Source organism: Silene latifolia, chromosome 1 (assembly GCF_048544455.1).
Source record: "Silene latifolia isolate original U9 population chromosome 1, ASM4854445v1, whole genome shotgun sequence".
Classification (NCBI taxonomy): domain Eukaryota; kingdom Viridiplantae; phylum Streptophyta; class Magnoliopsida; order Caryophyllales; family Caryophyllaceae; genus Silene; species Silene latifolia.
The window spans coordinates 154,859,152-154,874,061 of NC_133526.1; the positions used below are offsets into that span (position 1 = coordinate 154,859,152).

Sequence of the window (14,910 nt, forward strand, 5' to 3'; positions counted from 1 at the left end):
CCTCCCTAACATGTGCGCCCACACGGGACCTGGCCGAAGAAGCTGCCAGGGAAGTGATTGGGGAGCTCTTCCCCCTTGATGGCTCCTTTCCGTGGGACAAATTTGACGAGCTGTTTGACGACAAGCTCGAAGCTAAGGAGAAAGCCGCGGAGGAGAAGGCCAAGGAGGAGGTAAGGGTGAAGAAGGAGGAAGAGGCGGCCGCGGAGAAGGCAACCCTTGCTGAGAAGGCTAAGGCGGCCAAGGAGGAAGCCGAGAGGATGAAGGCAGCTGAGGCAGCTGAGGCTGAGGCTGCTAAGAAAGCTGAGGCTGAGGCTGCTGAAACTGAGGCTGTCAAGACAGCTTCTGGGTCGCCCATCAACGATGATGCTGCTAACGCTGCTGATGGCAAGCGGCAACATGCATAGGGAGACGGGCGGTCGTCACCAGGCTCACCCGGCGTCTCGGATAGCTTCAGCTGTTCGGGAGCCAATTATTAAGCCTTTCCTCCCTGCCATCTTTTGGCGCTTCAAATGATATGTCTGTAACCTTTTGCTTTTCTTTTCCTTGTATTTTGTACAACTTTGGTAGGTTGTGTTTTGGCTTATCCTTATGGGGACGGCCGTCGCCTGTATTCTCCTCACTTGTAACCTGTTATCACTTTTAATAAGAGCTTGCTTATTTTGCCTCTGGCTTGGCCGAGGCCTTTTCTTGTCTTCGTCTGAGTTGTCTTCTTACGTTATTAATTGAGCGCTTCCTTTGTTTCCGCCTCGGCCTAGCCGAGGCAGTTTATAGTGCGTATCTCAACTGTGTTTAACGTTTCTAAGGCATGTTGATCGCTTTCGCGAGTATCAACTGCGCTGGTAGTGACTGCCGTGTCGCCTGCTTCCTTATAGTGACTACCGTGGCGTCTACCTCTTGGAGTGACTGCTGCGGCGTCTACCTCTTGGGGTGACTGCCGTAGCGTCTACTTCTTGGGGTGACTACCATGGCGTCTATTTCTTGATGGTGATTGCCGTGGCGTCTACCTCTTGGGGTGACTGCTGCGGCGTCTACCTCTTGGGGTGACTGCCGTAGCGTCTACTTCTTGGGGTGACTGTCGTGGCGTCTGCTTCTTGATAGTGACTATGGGGGAAATGAACACTGAGATGGAAAACTTGGACGATTCTTCATTAGATATAAACATGCGTCGGGGTGCCCACAGTTATCTCGGGCACCTCCGCCGCTTATACAAAGTTTTTTCCGAGATTGTCAGTGTCCTAATGGCTCATCAAAGGCGCACCCTCCATGTCTGTCAGCCGGTGTGTACCCAGCCTTATTTCTTCGACCACCTTGTAGGGACCTTCCCAGTTAGCCGTCAGTTGCATCCATGGGGTCGCCTTCCTGTTGTAAGGATGGGCTTTTCCCTTTCTCTGACTTCTTTGCCACTTTGAGGGATTGCATGTTGCATCCTCTGGCAGATATTTGGACGTTGAACACCTCGTCCTTGGAGACGAGCTTATGCGCTTCCCCCCGGTCCGAGACATACATCAGTGTCAGGGCCCGGATGGACATCACTGCGTCGGCCTCGCTCAGAGTGACTCGGCCTATGAGAACGTTGTAGGCGGACGAGCCGTCGATGACCACGAACTCAGCTAGGACATTCTTAGCCGCACCCCCCTCGCCGAACATCACCGGCGGTCCCGATCGACCCCGGGGTACCAGGCCGGCCGGAAAAAGCGTACAACGGATTGGTGCAGGGGCTCAAGTCTTCAACCTTCAGACCGAGGTTGAGAAAGCACTCCCTGAACATGATGTTCGTGTAGGCGCCTGTGTCAATCAGGCACCTCTTGACCAGGTGGTTGGATATGTCCAAGTGAACTACAAGTGGGTCGCTGTGAGGGGCGATGACTCCCTCGCAGTCCTTCTTCCCAATAGTCATGTCGGGGATGTTGGAAGCGGAGACCACTGTTTTGGGCACAAAGTTGATGGCCTGATACAGCTCGTTCAGGTGCCGTTTGTGCCCATGAGCGGACCCACCGTTCTCGTTGCCCCCGATGACAACATGGATCACTCCTATCCGTTCAAAGACGGACTTCTTATTTGAACCGCCGGCATCAGTCTTTTGGCCTTTGGCAACATACTTGCCGAGGCTCCCCTTCCGGATCAGCTCTTCAATGGCATTCTTCAGATGCCGGCAGTTGTCAGTAAGGTGACCGGTGTGGCCGTGGTACTCAAAGTACTGGCTCGTGTCACCGTCTCCCTTCGGCTTGGGGGGCCTTTCCCACTTCTGGCCCTCGTTCTTGCTCAGGGCGAAGACTTCGGCGGCCGATACGACCAGGGGGGTGTGATCATTGTACCGCTTTTGGTTGTGCGGTCCCGAACTTCCCCCGGCGCCCGCCGAGTTCTGTTTCCTGGCAGACTTGTCAGAACGTGACCTATTATTGTCACGGCGTCCTTCCTCCGGGTTGTCCTCCCGGCGGCTCTTTCTCTCTGAGTGCCCGGCCTCGCTGGGGCCTACCCAGGTTTTGTGGTAGTCCTCCACTTTTATGGCTTGATCGGCCATCTTCCTGGCGGCGTCTGGCCCGGACCCCGTACTTGATGAGCTCGTTTTTAAGTCTCCCCTTAGGAGGCCTTTCATCGCCGCGAAGGCGCGCCTTCGGGGTTCAGCTCTCGAATCTGCTGAACCTTGGCGTCGAACCTCTTCACATAGCTTCGTAGAGACTCGCTCCCCTCCTGTCTGATAGTCAGGAGATCCGATGTCTCCACGGCCCTTCTCTTATTGCAAGAGTACTGGGCTAAAAAGGCGTCCCTTAGGTCGGCGTAACAGTATACCGAGCCATCGGGCAGCCCCTTGTACCAATTCTGAGCCATCCCATGCAAGGTCGTTGGGAAGACTCGGCACCAGACTTCATCGGGTTATTCCCACACCGACATGTACGACTCAAAGGCCTCGGCATGGTCGGTGGGGTCGCTATCCCCTTTGTATGTGAACGCCGGCAACTTTAGCTTGGTTGGCACGGCGGTTTCAAGGACGTAGGCACTGAGGGGCTGTCTGACCACGTGTCGAACGACACGCGGCGATAGGCTCCTCGCATTCCTAGTCCGACTCCTCTCCCCGTGGCGGGAAGGGCTTCTTCTCCGACTCTGGTGAGTCGGGCTTCTTCTCTGACTCTGGTGAGTCGGACTCCTTCTCCGACTCTGGCGAGTCGGACTTCTTTCACTCCTCTGGGGCATGCCTCGTCGGTGCTGCGGCGACGCCGTCCTCCCGCGAGTGCGGGAAGGACTCAGGTCTACCACTAGCACTCTGGGCTCCCCCGACGTCTTGACGGGGCCAGCTTCTTCCAGTGCTCCATTCAAGTCTCTTGGAGTCACATTCTGGGCCCTGGTCTCCTGGACGGGTTCCGCCGCTCTTGTCGGTGTGACAGTGTGAGCCGGCGTACTACCAATTAAGTCCAAGAGTAGCTTCAGTTTTGCTGCATCAACCACATGTCCCATGATGGTGACCTGGTTGGCGGGCAGCGGCGTATCTGGTATTATTGGCATCCCGTACTCCGGTTGAATTACCCGGCCGGTGGAGGGCTGCGCAACTCCTTAATGGTGGACGGTATCATCTTGGTAGAATTCGGTTTCGTCAGTCACGAATACCTCTTGCTGTTTTGACATCTTCTTAGCTTTTTGGGTGGGTTTTTGTTTTGTGTTTTTTTTTTGTTTGGGAATGAATGTGACTAGCTTCTAGTATGTCTTCCCACAGACGGCGCCAATTGTTCCGGGTGTAATTCCAGAGCAGTTATTTATTACCACCCGTGCTTGTAGAATGACGTCTTTGATTGAATCCTCCTTTCGGTCTCCTGAAACAGTGAACAAACTGAGGGCTCGGCTTTGGACCGAGCGAACTCACTCCGACGCTCAAGTCAGTAAACTTAGAGGGATAAGTTGTTGTTACTTGGCGAAATGTATTTTGTAGAGAGATAAGGAAGATATTACCAGATGAATAGTGATTCTTAGGTTAAATTGTGGATCCCCTCCTCAATGAGAGTTGAGGAGTATTTATAGACTTTCACCTTTTGTCACGTAGTGGCCAAGTGGCCAAGTGGCTAGCAGGTGGAAAGACTGATCTACCCTCGGTCGAGGGACCCATGGCAGGCCGGCGGGCCCTGTTGACTCGCCGCCGAGGGGTCTTGGATATGAGTTCGCGGACCTGTGCCCCGGCTGGCTAGTTGCCCCGGCCGAGACCCAGTGTGACAGTCGACAGTCAACAGCCGCGTCGATTAAGGTTTGTCTAGGTCGTTGACTTGCTTGTGGATATCTTTGACCTTGCTCAATATGTTGACCTGGTCAGCGGGTGCAGAATATGCCCCATCAATTTATATTGTCACGGTATTGAACACTTAATCACGCTCAATTATATGTTCAGGTATCTAATGATAGCGCCTACTATTATGACCCGTGCATTTTTTGCACGGGTATAAAACTAGTGGAGCATTAATTCTCTCTTCCAATCGTGGACCAGTCATAGTTTAGGCGCTCACTATTCAAGATACACTTATTATTTCATATTCTGGATAAAATCTTTACCCATTTCTCCGCAAATTATTGGGTTGAGGGATTTCTGATTAGTTAGATGCAAATACTCCCTTCCTTTCGATTATTTATTTACATATTTCATTTATAAGTATTTCATTTATTTGCTTACCTATTTCTCCGCAAGTTATTGGGCCGAGTTGATGGTATTGAGGTGGAGGTTACTCATTGCCATGGAGCAGAGATATCCTAGGCTTATAATTTAGACGACTCTAGGGTTGATGAGAGTTTTATAAAGGCTGATACAATACTTCTTACGGGCGCATTCCCACTTGATTCAAATATGTAAGTCTTTAATCCATGACTCGTCTTGGAAACTGGAGGTTACTCTTATTTATCGAGAGGTAAATGCTTACGCGGATTGACTGGCCGATTTTCGTGTTGAACAGGACCAGAAGCTGAATACTTTCGAATTTGATGATATGCCAGGACATCTATTCCGTCTATACAACAAGATGCAATGGGTGTGGCTTGGCCCCGAATTGTCCCGTTTTATGCTTTCTAGTTTTTATTTTTCATTGTATTTGTTTTAAATTTTGGGCTAGTCCCGCTTCTGTTTTCACCAAAAAAACAACTTACTGTCCACTTGTTATTCAATAACAATATTCACAAATGGTCTCCTAGCTCCTCTTTTCTTTGTTTTTTGTGTTTAAACCAAAGGTAAACAAATGAACGGAGAAAATACCTTCTTGGTTATTAGCTTTTGCTTTCGTGTCGCTAATAACGAACTTTAACGACTTTGTTAACGTCAAGTGTGAGACGTGACAATGCAATTTACTATAAAACAGTAGGAATAACGAACAAACTTAATGAAGGATTAATAGAAGATTAAAGGGAGATTAAGAAATATACCAACTAATTAAAGGAATTAGATGAATAATAGATGAAGAACAAATAGAAGAAACCCTTTGATTAGATGAAGAATTGTCACTACTAGCTAATATGCTGATAAATTATTTTCAAAGACAAAAAAAAATGTTGAAAAGTTGTGACTTGTGAGTAGCAAGGGCTATGTTCTATTAAGTGAATAACCAAATGTTCAAGTCATGACTCTTATAAATGAAAATATTAAATCAACAGTCGGTACAAAATACTCAAGATAACACTAAGAAAATAGTTAAGCTCATATGTTGCGGCCTTATAATAAGAGCATCATTTTCCCACGATATATTTATAGAACAATAGAATATGAAAAAACATGAATTTACACTTTACAGAACTATATTTATAGAACAATAGAATATAAAAAAACATGAATTTACATTTTAGAGAACTAATTAAGAATAATAAATGGTAGTACGTAAAGACAAGTTGAATGTAGTTCATTTTTGAATATAAATAGGAGCAGTTTAGAGGGACATAATCGATCACCAAGCCATCAACTCCTTACTACCTCATCAAAATCTCTTAAATTATTATGATGATAAAGCGATCATTAGTAGCTCTTAATATATTGTTAAGTTTGTCGAGTTTTTACTTGGGAAAATGTTTGGCTCAGCCTCGTGCACCTGCTTTGTATGTGTTTGGAGATTCCTTGGCTGATAGTGGTAATAACAACTTTTTGGACGTCCTCTTTATCGCTAAGGCCAATTACAAGCCTTATGGCGCTGACTTCTCAACCGGACCTACCGGAAGAGTTACCAACGGCAAAATTATTCCTGATATTATTGGTATTTTCTTTTTCTAATAATTTTTTTGACTCGTTTTAAGTTAAGTTAGATACACTCGTCTTAAACAAAAATCTGTATTAAACTCTCATGCACCGTATTTTGTAGCTGATTACCTTGGATTGCCATATCCGGCCCGTATTATGGATCCAAATGCGTCACTTTCTCTAACAGGATACAATTATGCTTCCGCTGGTTGTGGTGTTTTGCCAGATACCGGCCCAGATGTAAGAAATATTTTTGTATTTTTTTTGTTTTTTTTTTTTGCTTTTCTTATTTATGTTTAATATAAATTAGTTTCATATTTCGCTATATTTTTAGTATAGTTTAAACTGAGGATATAAAACAATGATATACTAATGAAAACCTTATTCGCTATAGATTTTTGGAAGTCAAAATGTATTTGAGCATTAAAAAAACTTGTATGCCATTTTGCAGAATTGTATGAATCTAACAGAGCAAGTAAGATTGTTTGAAGAAAAGACAAAGGAAACAGTACTGAAACCAGCATTCCAAGGGGAAGGTGAGCTAGAACAACACTTGGCTAACTCCATATTCTTTATATGGGTGGGCAACAACGATTACCTCCTCAATTATTTCAACTCTTCTTCCAATTCAAGTTTCCTCACTCCTGAACAGTTCGCTGATCTCCTCACTTCAAAACTATCGGAAAAAATACAGGTAAATACGTAACTAGTAATCTCATACTCATATTAATGTGCGTACTTTCCTCCAGTATCTTGTATGTAATTTTGTTCCTTGGATACGTTTGATGAATGTAGGCGTTGCATAGATTGGGAGCAAGAAAGATGGTAGTGTTCGAGGGGCCGCCCTTTGGGTGCATTCCATATTACCGTTATAATAATAATGGAACCTGTGTTGAGGATAAAAATGAGAACGCTCGATTGTTCAACTCTAAACTTAAAGACATGATCCAAACACTGTCTTCCCAACTAACCAACTCCTACTTCACTATTGGTAAAGCTTACGATGCTACTTACGATGTCATCAATAATCCTACCAACTATGGTATGCTCCATGCTCCCTACTCTCTCTTTATATCCTTCATCATCCATACAAATCTTCATTTTAATTGAGGTACATCACCAATTGCAGGTTTTACAAATGTGAAGCAAGCATGTTGCCTTAGGATACCTCCGTTTGTCCAATGCGTACAGTTTGGTGGAAAATGCGCAAACCGGGATCAATACTTGTTCTGGGATGCAGCTCATCCTACAGAAGCCAGTAACCGGATTATGGGAGGAAATTGCATCACCAACTCCTCCGTTTGTACTCCCAATAGTATCCAAGATCTTGTTCAACTTACACTTACTCCTCCCTCTCTGCTTAGCGCTGCATGATGAATGATGATCATTAGATTATCAACCTTACTAATGGAATTCGCTGTTTCATGTTCTACTTGTATGCCATTTTGCCCTTAGCTTACTGTATTCGGCAACTTATGGAATAAATTTTTTCTACTTCCCGAATTTTATATTGCCGCAACTTTCTTCTTCATGTCTTGAGCCAAGCTATGAATACCTCTCCTCAATCACTTTATCAGCTGCCTTAATGATAAACCCACAGCAAAATAGATCATGTCGGGTGGGATAGAAACACAGTTCTCTCAACCCCTACATTGTCAAGGCTGTGCCAAAAGGACACTAAATAAAATGAACATGACAGATCAATAGTAAAAAAACATACAAAATGCACGTACAATAGAACCCAACATTTGGTATAAATGTATCATCATCATTAAAACTGAAGCAAGCAGAATGCCACCAAAGTCGAAGTGGCATCACCATTCCATGATCTCCGATCGAAACATCAAGTCTCACCCAACATTTATCATTAAATCTATGGAGTATGGAACATGATTGTACGTCGTGTATTTTTTGCAGAACTATCTTCTTCGATCTTTGAATAAAGAGCAATAATAGCCCGTATAGAAACAAAACATTTATGCCACAAACTGAAAGCAGATAATTGCGAAAGTATTGTTGTCATTATGATGAGAAAAACTGGTGACACTTGAGCAACAAAGACATGACAAATGAGAACAAGATGCAGACAACAAAAACTGTTCTTCACGAACTGATTTACAGGTATATATATTTGGACATGCCCATGAGTGTGCAGCAATTAAGAGATCACAAAGTATTTCCACACGATTCCTCATGTGCTACTGCACTTCCTTTACTCTCTACAATTCCAATGGTCAAAATAGCATTTCTAGCCAAACTAAAATTGCAGTACTATGTACCTTTAGAAGAAAGATCACTGCTAGTGTTATAGTTATCAAGAAGAGTGAAGTTGTGCAGCTGATGTGAAATGTGTTCTGCAGAAACGTCATCATTAACCGACTTCAACGAGACAAAGAAAGTATTAGTAAACTGAGGGGCCATTTCTCTCTGAAATGAAGGCGACAAAAAAGAGACATGTTTGATTCTGGAGGGATGAAGTTGCCTGAAAATGAACTCGGATATTCCCAATACGAGTGTAATGCTTACAACATTACGCAGAAGAAGCTCCAAGTCATAAGATAGATGCGTCAAACCTAGGCTCATAGAAGCATACTTGGCTGTTGTACGACTGCAGAGCACAGCCAGCAATCCAAGACCAAATCTTTTTATCAACGTCATAAAGGAGGCCTTTTCCCTGGTTCCAAGATGTAAAGCAAATTAAATTATCTTGTCCAAAACACTCATATCTCTCAGCTGACAGTCTCAGTAAAGCTCGAAAATATTTAGGAGGCATCCTACTGATCTCGACCCACAAGGTCTTAGTATGATCTAATTCCCAAATTCTCATACTTTGCAGCGTACTATAAAGGCCTATCCTTCCAACAAGAAAAAGGCGCTTCCGAGTACCAGCAACCAAATAACCATCCAACAGGGACCGGGGAAATTTTGCCGGGATGTGCTCCCAATACCCTGAGTCAAGGCGATACATCATCAAACCAAGAGGAGAAAGAGTTTCCAAATACAACCTTGAATCACAAAATGCCATCTTTGAAGAGCACAAGTTAACAGAAGGCATCATTTGGTGGACTGACCAGCTGTTCAATTTAGAATCATAAACTTCAGTAGGCAGTGACTTGTCACCATATATATCACTAGTGGCTATAAGTTTAAAAGATCGGTCCTTGCGATCAACAACCATAATTAACTGCCTTTGCTGATTAAAATGCATACTAGGCAGTGTCCTCCAAGCTTGTGTGAGGGGATTACAAACTAGGGTTCTAAAAGTCAACCCATCCAAACCCGAAAGGCAAACAAGACCTCCAGAGGAACCAACCAACCAAAATGCCCATGGCGGCAAGAAAGTAAATGGAATCCTATACCACGCCTTCAAGGGTAAGCTAAACACCGAGCATTGTGCCGTTTGCGAGTTCTTCCAGAATGTTAAAAGGCAAGGCCCATGGGAAGGCACTTGAGAGTGGAACTTGAGAAAACCACTATCTTGCAATATAGAATTCCACCTCTTACAAACAGAACGAAGCCGGAATATCATAAAAGGCGGAACCCTAGCTAATATCTCATTCAACAAATCCTCCGGCAGCATTGCCCATATATTATCCTCCATCTGAACATCAGGATGAACCGCTTTAGCAAAGGTAGCCACTGACTCTTCATCTAAACCCCGAGGTTTCGTTTTAATCACCTTCTGCCTAGATGGACTCGTGTTCCTAGACCCTGCGCGGCCCATCGGACTCGTGTTCCTTGTCGCACATCGGCTCAAAGGGCTCGAATTCCTAGACCCACTACCGACTACAGTCGAAGAAACCACTCGTATAGAGCTACCACCATCATCTACCCGAATCGAACTAACCCCAGTAAACCCATTTCCAGTTGGTTCCCCAATTTCAGCCATTTTCACCAAAATCCTCAAATATACTTTAAAAAGCCCTAATCTTGAATAAATTTCCCTCTAAATTACGGTAAATCATGAAGCTAGCATTCCTACCACTTTTACCAAAATCCTGAAATTCTTTAAAAAGGTCTAATCTTGCATAAACCTACCTCTAGATTTGGATTAATCATGAAGCCAAATTATCAATTATCAAAGAGTAACCCAATTAATCACAAATGTAACATGCCGCCCAATTAAGTCCCATAAAGCATTAATCATGGAGTTGCCATGACATAATTAGAGTAAGTCAATAGAAGGGTAGTCAAAAAACAGCGCAAGATCGGAAGTTGATCGACAGTAAATGAAAACCCAATAAAGTTAATAACACGATTAATAAGAAGAGCATAATTGAAATGTGAAATTAGGGTTCTTGGTGTTACCTGGACATAGCAAAGATATCTCTCTGGATTAGAATATATATAAAATAAAAGAACAAAGTTCTCCCTCACAAATTCATTAAATAGTGTTATTTACCCAGTTGCCCTCTTACTAGCAGCAATCGTCATCACTTGCATGTTTTTTGTGACAAATTAAATGCAATATATTGTCTCAGACTTGCAATTCCAGGGTAAGCTCCGCTCCATCAAAGCTCGGCTCGTGCCTGCTTAACTCGAGCTCGGACTCGACTCGATAACTTAACGAGTCAAGCCGAGTTAACATTGGATCGGCTCGAAAAATTCGCAAATGGCTCAAACATGTGTACTATGATAATATATTGCTCTTATTTTATAAATAATATTTCACAAATTCTCATTGAAGACGGATAGTGTCCCTCTCACAATATGCAAGTGGCACTATCCATGGGGTGCTCCATTTCCCCCCACTTGCCCTCCCACTTACTTTATTGTGAGAGGGGCACTATCCGTCACAAGTGTCCGTCACAAGCAAGACCCTTTGTAATTTATGGATTATGATTACATTGATTTGCCCAATAATTTCATATATATAACCTAGGAATCATGTGTCTGAAAATACCAAAAGAAAAAAAAAAAAACAATAACTTAACAATTATATATGGGCTCAAATTGAACTCGAACTCGACTCGAGCAAACGTTGAAACTCGCGAGCATGGTAATGAGCTCAATTTTTTCAAGCTCGGATGAGCTCGAGATCGCTTCAAGCTCGAGTTTTGTTTCGTGAACACAAACCAAGTAAGGTCAAGCTCGAGATCGGCTCGATTCGTTATCAAACTAAGTAAGTTATAATGCGGATAATTTTTTTTAAAAAAATGACGACTTAGGTAGCTTATGACCGGATAAAACTGATCCAATTCTTTAAGACTGGTGACCCGAAATGTATCACCCAAATTTGACTCGAAAGATCTGAATTAACCCGACCTAAAAGTGACCCTACTCGGAGTGGCCTAAAATCACCCCAATAGATCCCAAATTACTTATTTTAAGCAAAATCCTGACTCGATATGACCCAAACAACCCCACCCAAATTGACCCGGTCCGGATTAGACCTGACAAAACTGACTCGATCTCAATGACCTAACTCGGATAACCCGGCCCAAACTCGGCCCGCGCCCAAATTAAGGACCCGAATTTGACCTGAAACTCGAATTGACTCCACCCTAGTCAACCTAGCCCAAATGTTTATTATCCCATAATGACCGTTATCATTCCCAAATAACTTGATAACAACCCATCAAACATAACCCCACCTTGAAGTGACCCGACCTAACCCGGCATGAATTCTTCCATCAAAAGTGAACCTTGTTTGTGACATCAACCATTTCACGCTCGTTTCTCTTCCATACACGGCCAAAGTTGCTTTTCTTTTTGTGCATAATCACAAAATTCACACTCTCGCGATTTTAGAACATCTTTCAGAATCAAAATCCGTCAAAATTGACTCCACAATCACGTTTTCAAATCCGCCCTTTGCGAAGCAAATTCAAATTCGAAAACCGTCGAAGACATATCCTTTTTCACTACTTTACAATCCATAACGACCCGAAACAATGTCCCGATTCACATGTATGTTTAGGGTTCATTATTCCTCCCTTATCCCTTTTAATTTCTTGTTTTTATTTATGTTTTTTATTATCGTTTGTTTATCTTATTTTATCGTCGTAGTTTGTTAGTTTAGTTTGTATTATGTAATTAATTATAATCTAACATCATTCGTTTAGTTTAGTTATTGTACTCCCTCTAAAGCTCTCATTTGTTCCCTTTTCTTTTGTGAATAAGAATTAAGGGAATCAATTTAAACCACACAAAACACATGACCCCATATGCAATTGATTTTTGACCACAAAAAGTAGTCCAAAAAAGAAACGAGAGAACAAAAGTTGACTTAAATGGAAAAGGAAAAGGGGAACAAATGAGAGACTTGGAGGGAGTATTAACTATGAAAGTTGGACTAGGGTAGTATGGGTATGAGTACAAAATAATCGGTTTTAAAAACAAGATGCAATACGAAGTAAAAACATAAATCGGCATACGGGCATGACTATTTTTAGTCCTCTCCCCCATATCAATGTAGCTTTTAATTAGTCTCTTCATCGTGTTTGCAAATCCGGTTCTGAACAATTCATTCATCAATTAGGAAAAGTTCCAACATCATTACCATCGTTTCGCATGGGAACAACATCTACACCATCACTCATCATTGTTATCAGGAACCGTCATCTATACTATCGTTCATCTTTCACCTCCGCCTTCTTTCTTTTCATCGGGTTTTCATATCATTTCGCTTCCTCATTCTTTATTTTCAGCGGGCTAATTCATTTTTTCGGTTCCCGACACAAATCCTAATCTATTCAGTAAATGGACTCGACATTCTGCACGGGTGACCAAGCATGTAATACCTCAAATATTTGAGTTGTTGGGTACTCTATTGAGTAGGACTTAATCTGTCGAGTAAGCCATTGACGGATTCTGGAGTATTCTGCTTTGAATGTATTCGATCGAGTAGGTGTAACTTGATCGAGTAGGCGGTAATCGATCGAGTATGTTTTTACTCGATCGAGTAAGTCGGGTTTTACGGACTTTTCCGTCGGGTTTGATAGTAAAACGTGGAGAGGTATTTAAAGTTTCTATCGACAGTTTTGTCACTTTTACTTTTACTTTTCTAAACTTTTCATAAGAAAACAAAACGACGTTCAATTCTCTCCTCCTTTTGCTATTAAATCAAGGCTAGGGTTGTCGTATTTCTGAGATCGTTATACCTTTGTGATCATCATCGTTTGGGCAAGATTTCTATGTTGTTTTTATGTCAGTTTGTTAGTTTTGATTAAACCCTAATTGGGTGATTTGGGGGTTTTGGGGAGTAATTGTTGTAGTAGATTATAATTATATGATTATTGTTATAGGAGGTGATTTCGTAGAGGAAGCTTTTTGATCTACTGCGTTTGTTATTGGTGATTCCGTCTTAGGTAGGGTTTCCCTACTCAGTTGACTGTGTAATTAAGTATAAGATGGTGTGATTGGTTTACTGGCATGATTACTGCAACAGGAGTTGTGGCATGAGTCTTTCACTTTTTACTCCAAGATAGGTGTTCCGGGTGTAATTCCAGAGCAGTTATAAGTTACCACCCGTGCTTGTAGAATGACGTCTTTGGTTGAATCCTCCTTGCGGTCTCCTGAAACGATGAACAAACTGAGGGCTCGGCTTTGGGCCGAGCGAACTCACTCCGACGCTCAAGTCAGTAACTTAGAGAGGTAAGTTGTTGTTACTTGGTGAAGTATATATTGTAGAGAGATAAGGAAGATATTACCAGATGAATAGTGATTCTTAGGTTCAATTCTGGATCCTTTACTCAATGAGAGTAGAGGAGTATTTATAGACTTTCACCTTTTGTCACGTAGTGGCCAAGTGGCCAAGTGGCTAGCAGGTGGAAAGACTGATCTACCCCTCGGCCGAGGGACCTATGGCGGGCCGGCGGGCCCGTTGACTCACCGCCGGGGTCTTGGATATGAGTTTGCGGATGTGTTCCCGGTGGTGGTTGCCCCGGCCGGGACCCATCCGACAGCCGACATGCCTCGTCGGTTAGGTGTCTAAGCCGTTGACTTCTTTGTGGATATCTTTGACCTTGCTCAATATGTTGATCGTCGTGGTGCGAGAATATGCCCCATCAATTTGCCCCCAGCGTAGTCTATGCCGTGGTATGGGCTCCGATGTATGTTGAGCGTATATTCTGCGCAAGACAAAATTTCTGCCCCGGCTTCTTCTGCCTCGGCGTGGCCCTGCTTAGGCCGTACCATATCCCCCTCCACATGGTTGTGTAATGGACATCCGATGTGGAAAAGGCAATGACGCTGGCTGAGACCGGGGTGGAGAGTGCCGGTTGTTTCTGATTGCCCCCTGGCCGGTACTCTCTGGCTTGGTTGATCATGTGGCCGGCGGAGAAACGGGTACTTAGGAATTTGTTGAGGAAGATGAACAGGCAGAGAGATATGAAGGGGCGTGTTGAAGACGCTTGGTTACTGTTGCATTGATTGACATTCAACTGTTGCAACGATTGACATTCCGTGGTTGCATGCTCGACACGTGTCTGTTTGTTGATTGGCTGACGTTTCATGGGTCATGCCCTGATTGTCCCTCTTCATGGGCTTTCCTCTATAAATAGGGTACTTAGTCCCTGAAATTGGCCACCAATTTCATTTTCTCAAAAATTTTCTTCTTTCTAGCCCTTGTGACGAAACCTCTCTCTAGCTTTCGGAATCATTACTCCGGCGTGGCATTTTTCTTCAAGGTAAACAAATAAATTCTCTTTTTAACTCGTAAGTTTTGTTGTAACATGTCTTCTGCTGGTGCTGGACCTAGTAAGCCTGCGCCGGGG

The 14,910-nt window shown here is 43.5% G+C and overlaps 2 protein-coding genes across 2 annotated transcripts; one reads left to right on the forward strand and one right to left on the reverse strand.

The window, feature by feature from the left end:
- Window positions 1-5,904: 5,904 nt before the first annotated feature.
- On the forward strand, window positions 5,905-7,696 carry LOC141610766 (GDSL esterase/lipase 7-like). Its single transcript, XM_074429025.1, has 5 exons — window positions 5,905-6,209; window positions 6,315-6,433; window positions 6,645-6,887; window positions 6,989-7,235; window positions 7,323-7,696. Exons 1-5 carry the CDS (start codon window positions 5,957-5,959, stop codon window positions 7,565-7,567), a joined length of 1,107 nt encoding a protein of 368 aa, XP_074285126.1. The 5' UTR covers window positions 5,905-5,956; the 3' UTR covers window positions 7,568-7,696.
- A 578-nt stretch (window positions 7,697-8,274) lies between these two features.
- On the reverse strand, window positions 8,275-10,666 carry LOC141610758 (F-box/kelch-repeat protein At5g15710). Its single transcript, XM_074429014.1, has one exon. It carries the CDS (start codon window positions 10,080-10,082, stop codon window positions 8,745-8,747), a length of 1,338 nt encoding a protein of 445 aa, XP_074285115.1. The 5' UTR covers window positions 10,083-10,666; the 3' UTR covers window positions 8,275-8,744.
- Between the last annotated feature and the right edge of the window lie 4,244 nt (window positions 10,667-14,910).